General features: G+C 41.9%; 1 protein-coding gene across 4 annotated transcripts in view; it reads right to left on the minus strand.

Moving 5' to 3' along the window:
• ASCC3 (activating signal cointegrator 1 complex subunit 3) overlaps positions 1-21,560 on the minus strand; it is a 411,273-nt gene that overhangs the window by 50,268 nt on the left and 339,445 nt on the right. For all 4 annotated transcript variants that reach the window (XM_061623428.1, XM_061623430.1, XM_061623431.1 and 1 more), the window contains one exon: positions 9,605-9,829. In XM_061623428.1, the coding sequence (XP_061479412.1) occupies positions 9,605-9,829 (225 nt within the window). The remainder of the gene's footprint in view (positions 1-9,604; positions 9,830-21,560) is intronic.

Genomic DNA, 21,560 nt, shown 5'->3' on the forward strand with positions numbered 1-21,560 from the left:
TGTCTCCCCTGTCTTTTGTGGCTATGCGTGCGGGGCTGCCATTAACCAAGATGGCGGCTGATGTTTCCCTAAGGGGCTGAAGCCTGCGCCGCCATCTTGGTTGATGGCACACATGTGTGCTATGCGCGCACAACCCTGCCATCAACCAAGATGCAGGCAGGGGCATCAGCACTTTAGGGAAACCTCGGACACCAAACAGTACCTCAAATACCCATCTCACCAAGTTGGCCCAGAAGGATACCATGGTCAATGGTATCAAAAGCCGCTGAGAGATCAAGTAAGACTAACAGGGTTGCACTCCCTCTGTCCTTCCCCTGATAAAGGTCATCCATCAGGGCAAACAAGGCCGATTCAGTCCTATAACCAGGCCTGAACCCAGACTGGAATGGGTCAAGATAATCTGTTTCATCCAAGAGTATTTGTAATATCTGCGCCACAACCCTCTCAATCACCTCCCCTAAGAAGGGGGTATTTGCAACCGGTTGGTAGTTGTCATAAACCAATGGGTTCAGAGTGGGCTTTTTCAGGAGCGGTTGGATCACTGCCTCTTTCAGGCTGGAACCACTCCCTCCCACAATGAGACATTGACCACACCCTGGATCCACTCGGTCAATCCCCCATGGCAAACTTTAATAAACCAAGAAGGGCAAGGGTCGAGAGGACACGTTACTGGCCACATCATCGCAATCACCTTGTCTATGTCATCAGGCTGCATCAACTGAAACCGTTCCCAAGAAGTTGCAGCAGAAATTGCACTAGACACCTCATTGGGGACTACAGTAGATGTGGATGGGGCATCAAGACTGCTACGGAGGTGAGCAACTTTACCTTCAAAGTGCCTTGCAAATAATTCACAGTGGGCCTCTGAAGGGTCTAAAACTCCATTTCCTGGAGTTGATGTCAACAGACCCCTGACAATATGGAAAAACTCCATTGGACGGCTACTTGAGGATTGGATGGAAGCAGAGAAGTGGGCCTTCTTCGCCGCTGTCACTGCCACACAGGCACGGTTATGATGTTTTACTTGTGCTCGATCAGCCTCACAGCACGTCTGTCACCACTTGTGCTCTAGCTGTCATCCAGCCTGTTTCATTGCCCTTAGTTCACTGGTGTACCAAGGTGCAAGCGGGTTATACAATGCCAGAGACGGCGCTCGGGGGCAACCATGTCAAGAACCCAACGAGCCTCACTGTTCCACAGCGTGACAAGGGCTGCAACAGGGTCACCTGCTCTTTCTACTGGGAACTCCCTCAGGGCATTCAGGAATCCAGTGGATTCCATTAACCTCCAGGGGTGGACCATCTTAATCTGTCCACCACCCCTGAAGGGAAGGATCAGAGCCATAAGTTTAAACTTCACCAGGAAGTGGTCTGACCATGACAATGGGGTGACATCCACCCTCCTATCTCCAGACCACCCTTTCCTCCATCAGGAGCAAAAATGAACTTGAGGGTGTGTCCTGCCCTATGTGTCGGGCCAGTGACAACTTGAGACAGCCCCATGGTTGTCATGGAGACCATGAAGTCCCGAGCGAGAACACTAGAGGCAGCCTCAGCATGGACATTGAAATCACCCAGCACTATTGTTCTGGGCTCCTCCAATACCACAGCCAAGACGGCCTCCGCCAGCTCAGTCAGAGAAGCTGCCAGGCAGCAGGGTGGACGGTACACCAGCAGCAACCCTAGTTTACTGTCTCCTCGGCCCGACACTAGGTGCAGGCCCTCATAGCCAGCTCCACGACAGAGTGGTTTCCTGGTGACAGAGATGGAATTTCTGTAGACCACATCAACTTTCCCCCCCCCGTCCCTGCAGCTTGTGCTGGTGTTGCACTGAGTATCCAGATGGGCAAAGCTAGGTCAGAACAACTCCTTCCAGCTCACCCACCCAAGTCTCAGTAATGCACACCAAATCAGCACCTTCATCCGTGATCAAATCATGGATGAGTATGGTGTTATTGTGTACAGATCTGGCGTTAAACAACAACACACATAGGTCAGTGGGCACAGCAGATGAGCAATGAGGAGCCCATCCATGAGAGGAGTGGCAGCAAGGAACAAGGCGCACATAGTCTTGTCCTCGTCTTCTATGATAATCCACCACCTCCCCATGGCTATATTTCTCTCTACCCGTGATCATAGAAATTGGGGTGGCATCACCCATGTTCCTCCTTACTAAGAGTCCTCCTAAACACCTGATATGGACCCAACAAGAGCCCATGAACAAAACCTGTCTGAGCCAATTATCCTAGTAGGCCTCTGCGAGAATTGAGAAAAGTCAGACCCATTCAAAAATTTTTACACAGGGCACATCTATTCCCCTCCTGTCTCACATCCAGGGAGGGCCAGTCTTCTGCCAGTTACACACTCTCACTCTGAAGGCATCTGGCGACTTTCTTCTATCTTTCAGTTCACTGCACAGGCTCACACCCTGTGCAGGAACTACACATGCGCCACACACCCTCCACACCACCAATCTCCTCTAGATTGGTTTAAAAGAAAAAGGAACAAAAGAAAAAAAAGGAAATAGAAGGGGTAGTGCCCTTGCCCTTGGGACTCCCTAAGAGACTCCCCAAGGGGCAACCCCCTTTGGTGTTGTCCCTTCGGTAGTGACCTCGCCAGCGGCAGACCCACCACCCAAGGGCAGCTGGGCTTTTATGCCTCCTGACCCAGCCAGCAGCTAATGCAAGAGGCTGCAAGATTTACTGCAGCCTCTCTCTGAAGCAAGGGTCAGGCAGGGGATCCTAGTCCTTGCAGCACTTATCAGGGACTTCAGCAGTCTTGAGAGACAGAAACCCAGAGGAGTGAGCAGCTAGCACCCAAATGCTGAGATACTCACTCCCACGGCAGGTCTTCTTCAGTCCACCTAGTGCGGCAGCTGTTGCCCTTCGAATACCTCTTACCATGAAAACCCTATGAATATATCCAAAAAAGCTTCATAGGGTTGTCATACGTTGTAATCGACCTGAAGGTATATAACAACAACAAGAACGCAGTGATTTTCCTACATTAAAATGATGTAGATCTTACATTTTTCTTCCTGCGTTGGAAAAATAGAAAAAATCATTGGAGGAAACCCCCCATTCTTCTGTAGTCCCTACCCGGACCTTCATATCTCTAACTAAAACAGACTATATATGATATAAAAAAATATTTGTGATATCAAGGATACCCTACATTTGTCTACATACAATTATTCAAGCAGGGCATTCAGATCATTTTTAAATTGTGCATTGCATTAACTTGGGTAACAGTAAATGAAGTGCTGGTTTTTACAAGGTAATTATCATTCATAGGTAATTATCATTCTATCAAAACTGCATTAAGATGGTAAAGCAGATTTAATTAAGAAAAAAATAGAAATTAGAATTTACTACACAAACTGACATATTTTGAAAACAGAGCTTTCTCTTGTCACAACATGTTTCAAATGCATCACTGGGTTACTTATTAAACAGGCATATTTGCTATCGTCAGTAAATTAAACTAATTATTTTGCATTTCAGTGGAAAAGTACCAAAATGCCCAATTCTAAGATTTGCTGTTCAAGATAATAAATACATACAGCCAGAACCATTAATTACCTCTGAGCATCTAAAGATGGTGAACATGGGACTGACCCTTCCAGTCAGGGCCACAGCCAAGCAAGCCGGGGGTCCTGGGCCCCAGCACACGCGTGCCCCACCTACCAGTCTCTCTTATCTTTTGCAGCTGTGCATGCGGGGCTGCTATTAACTAAGATGGCGGCCGAGGTTTCCTAAGGGGCTGAAGCCTCCGCTGCCATCTTGACTGATGGCACGCATGTGTGCTACGTGTGCACATCCCTGCCATCAACCAAGATGGAGGCAGGGGCATCAGCACCTTAGGGAAACCTTGACCACCATATTGGTTACTTGTGGCTCTGTGTGCATAGCGTGTGCAGCCGCAAAACATATGAGATCGTGAAAGGGAAGTGCTACTCCTCTCCCACCCTATTGAGGAGCCCTTCAGGGGCCCTTGGTCAGGGCCCGACCTGGCTGCCCTTTAGCGCCGGCCCTGCTTCCAGTGAAGTGAATGGAAGCCTGAAACAGTCTGGATTGAGTGCTTTTGCTATAATAATGCATAACTGATTTGCAATTTCTCTTGGAGGGGGGATGACACAAAACTCTGAGTTCCACAAATCTGAAGGTACAATCCATCCCAGTGTGCTGAGGGAGATAGGAGGGGGGCTCAACTATATAGATCAGTGGTTCCCAAACTATTTTTCCCACAGACAACTTGAAAATTGCCAACAGTCTTGGCAGACCACTTAATTATTTTTCTTCCTGTTTTACCAACTGTAATACAATGTGCTAGATGCTGTATGATATTTAATTGTATTTTAATTGCTTCTTTTATTTCCTATATTGTACTTTCATGATTACAATATAAGAAATAAAAGAAGCAATTAAAATGTAATTAAAATCAAGATGAATACTTAATACAGATATGCTATACCACCTGAATGAAGCCTACGGACCACAGTTTGGGAAACCCTGATGTAGATCTTCCTTCGCATATGTGTACAGAAAGATAGATCATGCCCTACATTTTTTAGCCATTAGTCTTGTCCACAGACACAACAAATTTCCTCTAATGAAATAAAGAATAAAAAATATTCCTTCAGAAATTTAAGAACGTACTAAATTGCAAAAATTCTAATCCGCTTTCCAGGCCAAACTCAATTTTCTTGTAAATGAAAAACTTACAACCATTTTTCTTCAACTAAATTTGGACTCTTTGGAGGGTTAAGGTCAATTTCCACATAATATTCAATATTGTGTAAATAATTAATTATTTATAGTGTTTTCAAGAATTCTTTTCAGCTGCAACAGTTGTTCACAATAACTTTCTCCTGAACTTTTAGCCCCATAAGTTTAGCATTCAGGAAGCTCAGCTGCTATCTAACAAACTTAATTAATCAAAAAGTCATTTCCGAGCAGTAACTATGAGTAAAAGTGCTTCAAGTGTGCTAGCAAGCCTACAAGTTAATCAAAATGCTAATGCAGTACAAATTAAAGTTGTGATTAACATTTCACAGTAGCTGCTTAAGTGAATTGATCACACAAATGGGTTAAGCATTAGTCATTTCCTCCAGCGCCAACTGGGAAAAGGTTTGTCATGAGTCTGGGCGGGGGAGGGAGTGAATTGTACACAAGGAGAACGGCATCACCAAATTGTCACCAAATATACTATCACACAGCGGTTCTTATGGCTAAGTGGGGTGTTTAAACACAAACATGAAAAAAAAAACTTCAGATGACAAATGGAAACTAAGTCCAGATGGGCAAAAGAAAATACAAGTTTTTTTAAAAATGACATGCTCATTTGAATTTATTAACTTTGCACCAGAGATACACAGAAAAATGGTGGCATGGCATGAGCCATTTGCATAAGGTGGGAGTTGCTGATTTTTGCCAATTTCCCTAAACTCCCCTGGACTGGATTTCATGTTACATGGGATGTTTCCCAACTCCAGGAGCAGCATGTGGGGTCATAGCGAGCTGTAGCAGAAAGGTGGAATGGTAAACATTGGCACCCTACATTGAGTGGAAGGGCTTTCCACATGCACAATGCCACCATTGGATTGAAATTATGACTTTTAAAGTTATCTAAGGTTACAACAACATTTTTGAGGAATTTTGAGGAAACTAGAAATGTTGTACCATTAGAGCAAACAATAACTGAATATATATAAAGCAGTTTAGGTGCAACATGTACATCAGGACTGACCAAGCATACCTTCTACCATACACTTATTACTACACATAATAATTAGCAGAGGGTTGGCCATGTTAATCTTTTGCAGCAAAAACAATCAAAGTGTTGTGGCCCTTAAAGACTAACAAATTTTCTTATTATGGTATAAGCTTTTGTGAACTCAACTCTCTTTGTCAGATGCACGAAGTGTTATCTTAGTTGGCAGGTATATAAAGGAGAAAGTTGGATGGTGGGAGTTTAATGGCAATACAATGCAAAAATTACAGTCATAAATCAGAGAAAGAGGTCTTGCTGCAAAGTCGCAATAGAGGTCAAGCTTATTAAATTTTCCTCAAAGTGTCCCCCAGTGCTTAACAAATTTCTCTCCCATGCTGAAAACAAGCAGCATTAAAACACATGAGAATTATTATGAGTAGATGAGCTTCTCAAAACTTTTCATGTTTATGATGCTTCTGCTCTTTTTGATTGACAGGAAATTCTGCTTCGCATGTGGAGACTGCTATCAGTGCAGATTGTGCCATTGGTATGGTACAGGAACTTAAACAATGTATGCACTAAATCAGAATGCGCTGATTTACCCTAATTTTCTCTCCTAATGGATTTATATTTGTTTCCTTATAGACTATTAGAACCCTGCCTCCTGCTTCATGCATTATACTTGTGGCAGTGGTTTTATAAACCTATCCCTAAGCTAAGGATAGAAATGGGTCAGTTTTCCACAAGTGATATCTGCTATAAATGAGGAGGGCAGTCAGCTATATTTTTTGTAATGCCAGAGAACTAGTGAGAAATTTTGAAAATATTTTTTGAAATGTCAAGCCACACAAATGGTGTCTACATATTTTATAGGATTTGTGTCATAGGTAGTACTTAAATTATTGAGGGTAGAGGGTAGGAGAAGAAACAGTTGGGGTGCCCATAAACCCCATCCCATCCCGTGACTTTAGCCAAATCTTGCTTCCTGACCTTCTAAAACAGTAGTTAAAGGGGGGGGGATGGTTCTCATCTGGCCTGTCTGTAATTTGAGCATCAAACAACAAGAACCTCTGACACTAAGGTAAACATTATGTACTTGGAACTTTGCTTGCAATAGTCATTCTAGTGGAAGGGGAAATACAAAAATCCTTGCAACTTGGTCCTAAAATCTGAGTGTTAGTTAGGAAAATGAGGTTTCTCAGTATAATTTATGCCAGTAAGGGAAAGCTATATGGATTATACACAGCAATGAAGTAAGGACTGTGTAATTCTGTGTTCAAGGAGGAAAACAAGAGATCTCATGTTTTTCTCGCTCACAAAGTCATTAAAATGGAATGATTTGCATTTGCTCTAGGAACTCCTTAACAATTGTGTGGCAAAAATAAAGACATTTCAAGACAGAGATGTCTTCAGATATCATGTGCACATGAGTCCTATAACCCACAGAGAAGGTATTAATCCTTGTGCTGACCATTGGTGGTACAAACAGCAATGGGATTAGTAAAGCCAGTGTGGGCCCACCAATCTAAACAAGGCCTTTTCCACAAAACATCGTATTAATTTATAGAGCTTTATGCAGGTATTGTTTCACAAACTTACTGTTTGGCCCAAAATTACACTTTGCATAATTTTACAAAATCTACTATTTTGATATAACATAAGAGTGGATTCTCATAAGATACCCAGATAGAGATACTGAGGTACAACACATGTGAACCCCATCAATTAAGAAAAGAGTCTGTATGCATAAACAGCTGCATTTCTCTTTAAAAAACATGCAAGTGGTGACAGGAAAAAAATGAATTCCTACTTCCATTAGGGACAACACAACTATTTCTGTTCAAATCTGCCCTTCACAACATTAGGGCTTCTCTTCAAATGAGAAATTGGCCTAAAGTATGTTCTCAGATTGGGATGAGGCAGGTAAAACTCACACAAAGCAAGGATTTGTATGGCAATGCAGATCACAAGGTGAGTGAGTCAAGGCATGAACATCTGTCTTAAGCAGCAAGAAATACAATTCTAACATCTGAAGCCTGACTCATCTCTCAATGTACAGGTACCCTACTGAGATGTGCTTAACACATCCATAGGTAAACACTCCTTAGAGGTTAAGGCTGAGCACCATGGCAGTCTCACTACTTGGCAATGCTAAAATATTTTATCAACAATTCTACAAGTGGAGACTCATTGCCAATCAGAATGCAGAGCGGGAACCTGTCAGATTATTCCCCAGAAGAAGTGATTGCCCTCTGAATGAGAGTCTGAAGGTATTACTGCTTCAATTACTTACTTCAATTAATACAAAGTCAGAAGGCAGCTTCAAGCAGCAGAATGAAAACCAGTAGTTGAACTCACAGTATGAAATCTTGAGAATGGAAATAAGGAATGACTGATTTCACATATTGTTAAATTAGAAACAGGAACAAGACGGGATGCTATATGTACTATTCTGAGAATGTGCTGTTTTAACATGTTTGGAGCTAACTTTTCAGCATTTTTTAAAATATCATATCAAACTATGGCCATATAGATGCTCAACAACATAGAACAGCAAAATGGAACGCAGTGTTATTCTCAACACACACACCATTTGAAAAACACCGTTTTTGTCTCAAAGACTACTCCTTGGAAACCACGTTATATTACTGGTTATAATCAATGCTGGACACCATTGTAAGAAAGCAGGTTCCCTTCTTTTACTATCTAAGGAGCTGAATCAAAGAATGAAGAACCATAATAAGAAGGCAGGTTCCCTTTTTTTACAATCTAAGGAGCTCAATCAAAGCATGAAGAACATGTAATTTGTGAGATGTTTAAATGCAAAGAAACATTAATGATTTGCTTTAGACTTAATAGGAAGTCTGTAAAAGAACAATACATGGAACTCACATCTACATCCCTCAGGTCTGGTCAATATATGCAGCAGAATAAAGTGGTGGAACGGACTGTATCATACATCAAATGTGAGATGGGGAATACATTTTTGAATGCTTATCTACATAGAAAAAACTCATTGGAAGTTTTTTTTTTAAAAGAACAAAACCCTAACATGTCAGGGAAAGTCTCCATCATAGCTCACTTCCTAATACGCTACTTTTTTTTACTTGTAAGGAAGGATTTTTTTACACATAGAAAACCACATTTTAAAAAATGTGATTTCCCTTTATTTGCAACCTGTAGTAGTACAATCCATACTAACATTTCATAACTCTTCCATTTTATTCTGTTGAACCTGTAGATCAGGTCCAGTCTAATAATGAAGCATAATATTACCTTGCTTCTGTTAATCAGCCTTCTCCATCCTGGTGCCCTCCAGATATTTTGGACAACTCTCATCAGCCCCAGTATTAAATGCAATCAATTGAATGTACTTAGAAACTCTCCCTGTGACTGGAAACCCTGATAAGCATGGATTCCAACTTGTGAGGAAATTTCTAAGAGTGTTCAACTAAACATGGTTATAAACCCTTTTGAGATGTTTGTGCTAATTATGTGAAGATCTGAATAGCAGCCTATAAACTCAGCGATGTTGGGGATGGCGCTTATACATGCATCCCTGCCTCCATCTGCAACTGCCTGAACACATCATCGGCCTTTCATCTGCCTGATCAACATGAATTTTGTTTCCATTTCCATCTCACTCCTGGATTAACATATTCAGTGATTCCTCTTCTTACAGTTCTTGTACAACGTAAACATTAAGGCCTACCTACCTTATAGGAGTGGTGTGAGGATACATGAGGCATGGATTGCAAAACACTGTACACAAAAATGCTAGAATGCTACACTATTGTAATCTCTATGAACAATTTGGGTGTATTCTTGGATCCAGATTTTGGCAGTTAAAAATATCAAGCCAGGTAAGTGATCATAAAAGAGTGCAACTTTACCTGACATATTCTAATTGACTGGTCTAACACTGTCTTGGTATCAGTGACATAATCCGGGCAAGGTAGCACAGCGTGTTCAAAATGAGCTTGCATCAGAAGATGGGTTTTTGTATGCGAACTGTCAAAAGAATGTGGATTGACTTCAATGGGGACATGTTTGGCCAGTTCACTGTTCATTTGATCTTCATTGTGTCGTACTGGGAGGTCTGCATATTCTTCAGCATCCTGAGAGAGAGAGAGAGAGTTTTAGTACAGAAAACAGGATGATTGGGATCTACAGAACTATCAGCTTGCTTCTGCAGATTTTGTCTCAGGGTCCTGCCCCTTACAACAGCCATTGTGCCCTCCAGTCAGGCACTCACGAGGGTAGGGGTATCTTCTGGAGTGGCATCTGATGTACTGTAAAAGGCTGCAGCTAGAAGCAAACATTGGCTAAGTCCCTCAGGCTCTCCTGCCCGAGGTGGGGGCAGATGAGGGCTCATTGGGCACAGCAACACCTGTAGGAGATTGGATTGTCTTGACAATATTCTAAAATGTTTGCATTTCCTACCAAAGTAAGCAAGTTTTCTACCAGCATATTCAAGTGAGAGCTTTGGAACTGTGAAATACAATTCTTTCAAAGAAAATAATCTCTTAACTTTAATTTGACCAAAATTAGGTTGTGCATCCTTTCTTGAACTATAGATCCATGGGACACAACCACTGCGTTTCTCACAAATTCAAAGGAATTAAGTGTTCACATAGCTGTAAATACCTTAGCAAAATAACAGATGTTTCTAACAGCCATTGCAACTGTGTTGACGTTGAAATATGGAGGTGGGAAAAAGTATTATTTGCATCCATTGTTAATATTGAATAAAACTATTACTTTCTAATTAGATAACACCACATGTTATAGCAATGCTATTGCCAAATGGTAAGAGGATGACAACTTCTAAACAATAGTTTAGGAAAACTTAGAAATAAAATGTATGTATCTTTAAAAAAATTCATGCTCTTGGAGCAAGTTTTTTTTAAAAAAAAAATAATGACCAAAGACAACTGCTAACTAATCCTTGATGTCTCTGCCAGATCTCTTGTGAAAACTGCAGCCCTTTATTTTCTGAACCTAAAGGTCACCGCCATTTTAAGCCCTATAGAATTCTGCATGTTTGCTTCACTCTTATTTAACCTGCATCCCTTTAAAGATATTTTAAGGAATATTTACCAAGGAGATTTTTTTTCTCCCACTCAATATGGCCTAGCAGCTACAACTGGCAGGCAGACTGGGGGGAGGAGGGGGGAAGAGGCTGGAGCAGGGGAGCAGGGAGGGGGGTTAGATAAGTAGCTGGAGCTTGGCTGGCATTTCTGGAAAAAGAAAACAGCCGTACTTTCTCGTCCCCTCTTCCCTCCCCCCAAATACAACCTGTTTTATTTACTTCCAAAACACTCTTCTTGTTTCAAACAACTTGCCTACATTTCCTGTGTGTGATGGATGATTGTAACTGAAGTTCATTTTCTTATCTTCATCATGTAAGTAATTAAAGGAAATTGAGAATGGGCACTGAAGCTTTTATGCAACTCGGAATGAAGCTGAATGGAGGGCACCAAGGTCAGCAGAGTCCATTATATTTTTATGTGAGAGGCCGGTCTGTCTGCCCTGTCCCTGTTTGTTTAGTGTAGGCAGGACAGACTGCTAACTGCAAATCTGATTTGCCCAGCTGTCCTTGAATAAAGACATCTTCCATTGCAAATGTTAAATGACAGTGATTGACAACCCTATGATGAACTCTGCTTGTAACCCCCTGCTACTGTTTTCAGATTGCACAAGACAGAATAAAGAAACATCCTTCATAATCAAATCAAATAGGCCCTGCTGTTCACTCTGTATTTTCCATTTTGATTTCCCTTTTCAGTACAAACCCATTTCTGTAAATGCCGTGAGTTCAATAATGCCAGTCTATGCATGGTCGCTTTCAAAACCTGATGCACGAAGTTTACCATTTTAGAGGAATAATCAAACAAGAACACTCTTCCTTGTTTTCTCTGATGTTGCTTTGTGTCCAATGCGCTACTTCTTCATTTATGTAAACCATCAGTAAACAGGAATATAATGAGTTAGAAAGCTGAACAACTGCAACAGCGGTAAGCTCTGTGATAACTCCTTTTGGAATAACGTACAATTCTCTCTCAGTTTCTTCATCTGGTTAAAGAGAGAAAGTTCTGGCAGGAAATTTAAGCAACTGAAGGAAGGTAGATAGTCTTTAGAGCCTGTGCACAGCCTCTGGATGCCCTGCACAGGTTTAATGCTTCTTCACCACCCTCTCCCCTTCTTTCTTTGACAGGCTGCATGGAATACCAGGGCCATTAATCACACAGCAGTAACCAAAAACTTACTGCATGGCAGTTCAAACCATATGGAAAATCACCTGTAGCACCCAGTCTACACAATCCATAACCTCTTTCCACAGATTTCCAAATAACTGCAGCACTGAGGAAATACTTGGCTTACCATGCACCTAGAAAGAACAGATAATTGCCTCTATGATTCTATGTTAATGGCCGTTCATTTCCACCTCCACTATTCACTATTCACAGTTGGTTTGTCCAAAGGTAGTGATGAGTAGAAAGTACTTCATGGTTGTCTAGCAGCCACAGGGTGCACCTATCCAAACATTTTCAGGATCACCCCAAAGCGATTGAGGAGTGTATTTGTTGATTGCTAAGCAGACAACGATAATTACAACTTGGACCATAGGCTGAGAAGAGCACTCTAAATATGACATAGGATAGGAATAAAAAAAATTTTTTTTGCTCCCACCATTCTAGTTTTACAATCTTCCTTCATTACTGCTTTTACTAGTGCCCCCCAAAACACCAGTTTTTTAAAGACTCCCCTGATCACATCTAGCTGTTCAGAGCGACTGCCTCCAAAGCGCTGTCATCTACCTGTACAAGCAAGGTTTATTTTTTTTGTTCACTAGATTTTAGCACCATTTCCAAAAGTCCAATCAGAAGGCACACTGAAACTAGCCATTAATAAAATTAAAAGGCCTACCCTAAAATCCCTAAAACAAATGATTCTAAGTTATGACTATATGGACACAGTGTCAGCAATGCCAATGTTTAAAATGCACAAAAACAGATTTATTGAGGTATAGAATCTGAAGGACTGAGAACACATGGCTTTCTTTTATTGGAATGGACCGCCTTCAAGTTGCTCCCAACTTATGGCAACCCTATGAAGAGGGTTTTCATGGTAAGCGGTATTCAGAGGGGGTTTACCATTGCCTTCCTCTGAGGTGACTAGCCCAAGGTCACCCAGTGAGGTTCATGGTTGTGTGGGGATTCGAACCCTGGTCTCCCATTGCCTCCCTCTGAGGCTGAGAGGCAGTGACTGGCCCAAGGTCACCCAGTGAGCTTCATGGCTGTGTGGGGATTCGAACCCTGGTCCCCCAGGTCATAGTCCAACACTCTAAGCACTATGCCACAACCTGAAAAAAGTCACTGTGAAATTAATTAAATAATAAGTACCACATGTGCGCTCCTATTTATTTCAGCAACATTATTCTTCTATTCCAGTGATTTAAATAAAATGAAGCATTCTATGTAGTTTTATATTGCATACACTTTCTTATAAATATAAGCTAATAAGTAACACATTTCATAGTACATCAATTCTGCAGTTCTACACACACTTGCCCACAAGTAAGTTCCATTGAATATTATGCAGCCTCCTTTCTCCCTAGTGAGTCTGCAGTTATAATTCTAGCATGCTTACTTGCTAAAGCAAATATGAGAAAATATGCATTGAACTGGGCTGTGAATAAGAAAAAGAGATGTGGGATACTGTGAATTATGCAGGTGACAAAATAAAGCCTTATTTATGCTAAAACTTAAGTTCAACCCTGAGAACCAGCAAAGCCTTTAAAGTTAATGAGTTCTAGACTTTTCGAACCAAGCTGATTAATTTGTAACACTGAGGGTCTTAAGCCAAACTAAATTAGCCTTTCACATTCCTGGGGCTTGCTTTCGCTACTGAAGGTGCAAGTGTCCTCTTTATCAAGAGAAGAGTGCAGCACTGGCAGACTTCAGCTTTCACTAGCGGTTAGACTGGAATTTGAGGCCATCACTGTCAATAGATGTATGCAACTTTAGATCTATGTTAGTTAGTACTGTAGTGGCAAATTCAGAGGTGCATGTTAGTCACAGCCATGACCCCTCCTTTTTTTGCTGCTGGGTTGAGAATGAGATCTTTTTAATATCTTCTCCCACAACAACAGTCATCCCTAGGAGCCAATAAGAGTGAAAGGGGAGAGTGTTGGCTATTGAGAACTGTCTTCTCAGTAGCTGACTCACCTACTTTCACTCTGATTGGGTCCAATCAGCAGGAAAGGACAAGGAAGCATGTCAGAAGACTCTTCTCAGTGGTTAACATGCTCCCCTTTCATGCTGATTGGCTTGTAAGATCCTCGAGACATAGGGACTCCGCTCCCAAGAAGTAAGGGATCTTAGACCCCCCCTGAGACCCTGGATGACTACACTCCTGATGTTATTTCAGATGCAGATATTATTTTAAAATTCTGCCAGTGCAAGAAAAGAAGAGTATGAACATGTCAAAGTACTGAATTCATGAAAGAAGTATATTGCTATCAGTGATGTTCAGTGTTGACAAATTTACCTATTTTTTTAATGGATCCTTGGTTTTTCTCTTTAGGAATATGATGGGTCAGTAGTATTTAATGGAGACCCTTGCTGCAGAATCTCACAGATTCATAGACCACTACTATATTGGAGATTCCAATGTTTTCTTTATTTTGGGAATTTTGTTTTGACAACTGTGATGCATCACCATCCCAGAGGCAAAGTGCTGAGAAAAAGACAAGGAGCCAAGATTGTGAACTAACTGAAAGGACAAGGTTAGAGCTACCATAGGAAACAGACAACTAAACCAAGGGCACAGCATGTTAAGAGTGGAACCCAGAAGAGATTCCTAGCAACTTACAGCATCTCAAAAATCTACAATCAGAAGTGATTACCTCATCAAGTCCACTGCAATCCACAGTAGTTGAGACATCCAACTGAACTGGATTAACCTTGGGACTACATGCTAGCCACACACTCTTTTTGGGGGAGTGAGGTTGTGACGTCCTTCCCTGGTTCTCCCTGTCAGGTTCCCACCTGCTTGTGGCTACTGCCTTTCACTAGGCACCACCAGGGATACCACCAGTCCGGACCGTCCTTTATATGGTTTCTCACTCCGCTCTAGCACAGATCCCCCTGCTAGGCAACACCACCAGTCACGTCCTATAACCAATACTCCCAGAGACTTTGCCTGAGTCTCTCTCTAGCTGGTTACTTTTGTGACTGCGTGCTTATGCTGTTCCCAACCCCCTTGTATCTTTATAGATAACGCATACAACTCTGGGTTGCTCTGGATACTTGAATTGTTATTATTCCTCCCTTCACCGCTGCCACCATTAGATACTGTTTCTGTTCAGCCTTGGTAATTACCTTGCCCTCCCTTCTGGTATGTATATCCCCCAGCTAAGGATCAGGCCTTTGGTAAACCAAATAAGTATTTATTAAATATCAGAAATAACAAGATTAGTTTTAGAATGTTTCATAAGCGTATGGTTTCATCTATTCCTGTTTTGTACTTGACTTATTATTAATCAGAACTCCAACTCCCTCTTTCTCCACACTCCTGACCTCCACCCTCAAACACCTCTTTCTCCACACTCCCAACATCCACCCAGATTCAACTGTCATTCTTCCCTTTATACTCCCAGCCATTCAAATGCTCAGCCAATCATCCAGCATTCTACTGCTCATGTACTCCCCCCTCCTCTTTCACTCCACTTACCATATGTCTTCTATATAAACAGCACTTACCATATTTACACTATAAGCAGGAACATCACATTGGTCTCATCCTAATTAGTTACAAAACAAATTGGGGCAAGCTAGCCACAGGAGTGTACAAACAGGCCACTATTCTGAGCAAAATGAAGCCCCAGGAATTAAGAACTGAGAAAATGGTAAAGAGTCAGGCAATTTCAGCAACAGGGCAACGAAGGCAGGAAAGTCAACATCTATAAGAACATAATATGGACATAAGAAGAGCCTTGCTAGATTAGGACAAAGGCTAATCATAGTCCAGTGTCCTGTTTTCCTAGTGCCCAACCAGATTACTATGGGAAGCCCATAAAAGCACTGTTCCCACATGTAATTCCCAGAAAGTGGTATATAGGGATATACTGCCTCTGACAGCAGAACATAACCTTATCTGTTATAGCCTTATTTGTCTAATCCTCTTTTAAAGCCATCCTATTTGGTAGCCATCACTAGATCTTCTGGGAGCAAATTCCACAGTTTAACTATGGGCTCTGGGAGAAGTACAGTAGGGCCACGCTTTCCGGCGCTTCACTTCTTGGCGCTTCGCTAATGCGGCGGTTTTGAATTGTATCCATGTTCCATATGTTTGGCGCTTGTTCCGTTTTTGTGGTGGAAAATTGCCAGAATACAGAGAGATGCTGAGTGCACAAATTGATGGTGCCTGACGCCCTTCTTGGACTCAGCTACTGAGCGAGTCATCAGAGCTTGGAAAAGTTCCTTTTCTAAACTACAGTTGGGCTGATGGGAGTTGCAGTTCAAAAAAGAAATATTTCCAAGCTCTGACGACACGCTCAGCAGCTGAGTCTGAGAAGGGCGTCCGGAGCCATTTTATTGTTGAGGGAGGTGGCGGAGGGTGAGCAAGCGTGTGAACGAACAGGCAGAGGGGAGAGTGAGCAGGCAAGGGGGGGATGAGCGAGGGAGGCGGAGGAGAGGGAGCAAGCAAACAGGCAGGGAGGAGAGCGAGCGGGCAAGGGTGGACAAGCGAGGGAGGTGGCGGGCGGGCGAGCAGGTGCAGGCGGGCAGCTCCCTTCCTGCAATCCGAAGGGGAGCACTACTCCCCCACCATAACGAGGGCGAGTGAGTGAGCGAGTGGGGGGAGAGGGCGATGCACAGAAAAACATCAATCAGCTGTTGCGTGGGAGCTTCAGTGGTCAAGCGCTGTCAGCTGGAGCTCCCCGCACTACAGCTGATAGATGTTCCGCTTTTCGGCTGTTTTCGCTCTTCAGCGGGGGTGTGATCCCTAACCTGGCGTATAAGTGGGGCCCTACTGTACCTCTTTTAGATGCCCTGAATATTCTGACATTCTTGTTTGTGCAACACAATTTTTACATTTTTCTGTAACATATGTTGGTTGATGTCTTATCTCTGAACAGTGGTCATCTGTGGAGATACCAGGGCTGTGGAGTCAGAGTCGGAGTCATGGAGTCGGAAGCAATTTTGGGTGGAGTCAGAGTCGGTAGAAATGTACTGACTCTGACTTCAAAATAAAATTAATATTTTAATATTAATTTATTAATATTAATACATTAATATACATTTGCCATTTATGAAGGAGTCACAGTCAGACAGTAGAAAAAATAATATACATTTGCCATTTATGAAGGAATCGGAGTCGGAGTCGGACAGTAGAAAAATAGAGGAGTCGGAGTCGAAGGTTTGACATACCGACTCCACAGCCCTGGGAGATACCGAACTTTTTGCAGTGTTCTCTCATATATTAGATCAATTAATATCTCCTTTAGCCAGCTACCATGTTAAAACACAACTACTCCAGCATCATTTTATTAGCCAAGGCTAGTTTGCACACTTGTAGCCAGAGCACACAGCTTTAGCCACTTTATTCTCCTAGTCTGACCCAATCAACCTACGCACCCTTATGTACTTTGGCATCTATTCAAGGGGTTTCAAAGTGACAAGCAAGCTCAGTTCAATTACAGGAATTTGGGGTTTGGTTTTACAGTGGACATTCTGCGACTCTAAACTGTCTTATACACCTATCTCTAGTTTGAATGCCATATGTCAATGACAGCCACAATATATAGCAACTTGTATCTAGGTTTAATGTATCCATTAACATAACAGCAGCTTTTGTTAAGTGAAGGAAGACTTGCCTCCATCATGGACTAAGTGAACTTTAGCTGCTCAACCCCACCCCCTCACCTCAAGTAGGCAATATCAAGGAGGACCAAGGTTGACAGCAGGAAATGTCAGCATAGGGTCCTTTCTGTTTCTGATACCAGACCTGGACATCATTTTCATTGACAGAATTTTGGAAGTCACTTTGAGAGCCAGTCAGGGCTGTAAAGTAGAATAGAAGTATTCAGAATGAATGAATGAATGAATGACAAATCTTCCCTAGTATGACTATCCTTTCCTATTATGGATAAGAAGATTCAGTGGGGATGAGCATATATACAGTGCAGTGAGCTGGCTTAAGCCCTTTGATTATCTTCCTCTTTGCTCCTTTTTCCACAACTGCTTATATATTCAACCCAATACCCCATGATGGGCTTCCAAACAGATGCCACCTACCCCTACCATACTTTTTTGGACTTCACCTTTCCCCAACTTTTAGGGAAAAATAAATTGAAGAAATGGAAGGGTGATTCTCCTTTGAAGAGGAGATGGGAACTTTAGGAAAATGTGGTTGGAGTTAGTGGGAAAACTGAAGGTGCTAGAGGCCAGAAACAACTCATCAGGGGACTGGGCAAACAAACAAACAAAAAGGCCTACAGGACATGGAAGAGACAAGGTGGAAAGAAGAATCTTAGGAGAACAAAAGTAAAACTGTAATATCAAATAATAAAACATCAAAAACTATTAAAGCACTCAGTTTTTTTTGTGGGGAGGATGAAAAAGTATACTGAAAAAAATTCTAAAAATTAATATAACAAATAGTTCATGTGCACCTATGAACACACATCTAATCTGGAGCTACAAAAAGTGTGTGATTGCAGACCCACACTCACAAGCTGATCTAGTGGAGGGATCCAGTGATGGAAGAGTAGGTGAGAAGATTTTTCCCAATTCTTACTCCTTCCTGCAGCCCCCTGGGCCCCTGAAAATCTGTTCTGGAAGGTCCCACATTTGGGGGGAGGTGCTTGGGGAAAAAAAGGTAAAGTAGGCCAAAATCTACTCCTCTCCTCTTTTCTCAGCAGAAACTGCTGCTGGAGCAATACCACCAGGAGGGTCAACTGGATTCTACTCATTATGTAATATGGCATTTTTAGGCCCCCATCAAATTCCATTGGGTGTAAGGGGTGAGAAGAAAAGGGAGACAAGGATGTAAGAAAGGATAATTTACTCCTAACAGCAATCCTAACTCCTTGCAGAACCAGCCTGGCCCCGTGGCAAAAGATGGGGCAGGCAGATTGGGCACAATATTGGCCAGCACTGGCTGTGAAACTGGCTCGTGATCTAGTTGATCCCAGGCCAACACAGCCCCCCTGTGAAGCCCTTCCTCATTTCAGGACTTACCACCAGCAAGCCTTGCCTGCAGGTTCAGTAGTCAGGTCAGTTGGCCGAAGTAAGCAGAGGGATGTCTCCACTCAATCCAAACCCTCCACAGCCCAGTGTCAGAAGGGTTTGGATTGCAGCAAAAGTCCTAAAAGGAGAGGATTCTCGTGGGGAAAGTGTTATGGAATCCTTACTTGATACTTTAAACAAAGGAAAAGAAAAATAGAGGCAAAATAGATGAACAAGAAAAGTATAAAGCATTGGTAGAAAACTCACTTCCAATCTTCTGCTCAGTTTTATGGCACAAAGTGAATTGGGTACAGACTAAAGATGTTTCCACTTAGGCATGAAACATGAACAAAATGTCAATAGATTGCCCTCCAAATCCAGAGAAAGTGTATAACTAGCCCAGCAAAACAATGTGTTGTAATAGCTTTTACACGATCAATTCTATTTTAAGCATTTTATTATCTCACAGGATTAAAAACAAAATGTTAACGGACATATTTCTGACTTCGCTCTTTCCACCATTATCATCAGACATCTGACACAAAACACAATTCAGCAATAATAATTCATATTACTAACCAATACTTTATCATACGACTTTTGGACAGCATATTAAGTACAAGCCTGATTTATAAGCCAATACATATGTGTACTAGCAAGCAGATGGAATTAAGTCAGGCACAGATTTATGGGCAGCAAACAAGCCATGCATAAGGAAATGCCTCTGTTCCAGTGGCGCTTAATAGTAATACTGGATAAAATTAGGTCTGTATTATTCTTTTTACAACTTTCTATTTATAGGAATTTATTTCTAGTCCATAAAAAGACTGGCCTTCCGGTCCAATGCTTTATAGGATACATGGTTTTTAAAGTTTTAGAAACACATAAATGATTTTTTGTTTTTTCTGGCACATGTTCAAGCACAGTGAGGACAGTTCTCAAACTGAGCACAGACATGAATGTGTCATATAATTTGTAAGGGTTTTAAGGGATACATGTGAATGTCATGTGCTTTCTCTTGTTTTGAATATATTAAGCAATGTGCTGTTTGTACCTTCAGGGTGTTTTAAGGTCTTTTGCATGATCAGTCTAAACAAGTACCAACTCATTTGAGAACCTGTTCAGTCATTACAGTCAAGGGTAACTCTCAGGCCTCACATATCCAATCCCCTCCAGGCACAGCAGGGAGACAAAGTATAATGCATTTATTTGACCCCAGTATTTCCCTGGATCCCTATTATACATTCCTATAATCTACAGTGACATATCAAATAGTCAGAGCGATACCACATTCACATAAATGCAGTACAGTTCATTTGTTATTTTCTTCCTGTGAGAAGCAGACAGGAGAACCTGATATAGCAAGCTGCCTGCCCAAAATATATAATATGAGCAGGTCTTTAAACAGGAACCCTCATTTCAGTGATGCTAGCATGATGCCCCACTCACCAGAGGTGGATTACGGCTAGCCTTTTGCTCATGGTGAAGGGGATAGCCTTACTGCAGTCAGCCTTTCCATTTTTTTAAAAAAAAGTCAGATGAAATTAATGTTTCAGCATACCTGAGAGAGAATGCAAACTTTTCAACTAAATGCAAGCTAAAAGACAAGAACGACCTCATACTCTTCTGATTAGAAATGGTTTTAGCTGACTTTAACATTGTATTTTTATAACCTGCCCTGGGACCTTACGGTGAAAGGCAGATAAGAAATACAATAAATAGTAAAAATAAAAGTTCAGAAAATGGCAGGCATTGTTGTACTGGGTTGGGTTTGGTGTTGTTAGGTTAGAGTTTACCTTGCTATAAGTCACCACTTCAAAACAAGTATCTGCAGTTGAGCTGTCCTCCCACCATCTCCTGTTTCTTTTATTTGGGTGCAAAAACACTGTATTTTGAGAGTGTGGAAAACAGAAATGGAAAGGCTATGTTCACACATTTTCCTCTGCCAAGCAGTCTATGCTGGCTGCAACACCCTGAAACCGGTCCAAAGAGCATAAAGGAAGTCCATATTGAAGCAGAGATTCAGTCTTAATCTTGACTTTGTGTCCCCAAAGTCAATCTGACCGTGCAAGTTTTACATCTAGACCAAAACCAACAACACAACATTAGATTTGGACAGGTGATCAAAACTGGTCAAGAGACTGAATATCAGAAATATCTAAGCTGGAAGAGATGAAAACTGAGAATTTGGAACAGTAAGGCTGAAAACAAGGCAACCACATAGGAGGTATTGACAGTAACTCTAGGAAACACATACACTAGCCCAAAGCCTGCCAAGTTTGATGGTGGGGAGGTGAAAGGGAACATTTCCAGTTCTTTTCCAAATTTTGGTTTCATACTCCTTTCCCCCCCACTTCTCATCCCTCCCATCTATCATAAAGGACAATATCTCAGGCAGAAGACAACCCTGCTGTTCTAAATTTGATTCTGCTTCATAGTTCTCCAAACTGAGTATTGCCTGCAGCCCATGGGATGATCTCTGCTTTTCCAACCAAGAAGCAGTGTTCATACTGGCATTCTTCAGTTTCTGTCTTTCAATAATTTAGTAAGAGAATGACTTGCAGAAGTCAAGTTGGCCCAGTCATTCCTTTGAAAGGCAAGTGGCTGAAAACGC

Source organism: Rhineura floridana, chromosome 4 (assembly GCF_030035675.1).
Source record: "Rhineura floridana isolate rRhiFlo1 chromosome 4, rRhiFlo1.hap2, whole genome shotgun sequence".
NCBI classification, from domain to species: Eukaryota; Metazoa; Chordata; class Lepidosauria; order Squamata; family Rhineuridae; genus Rhineura; species Rhineura floridana.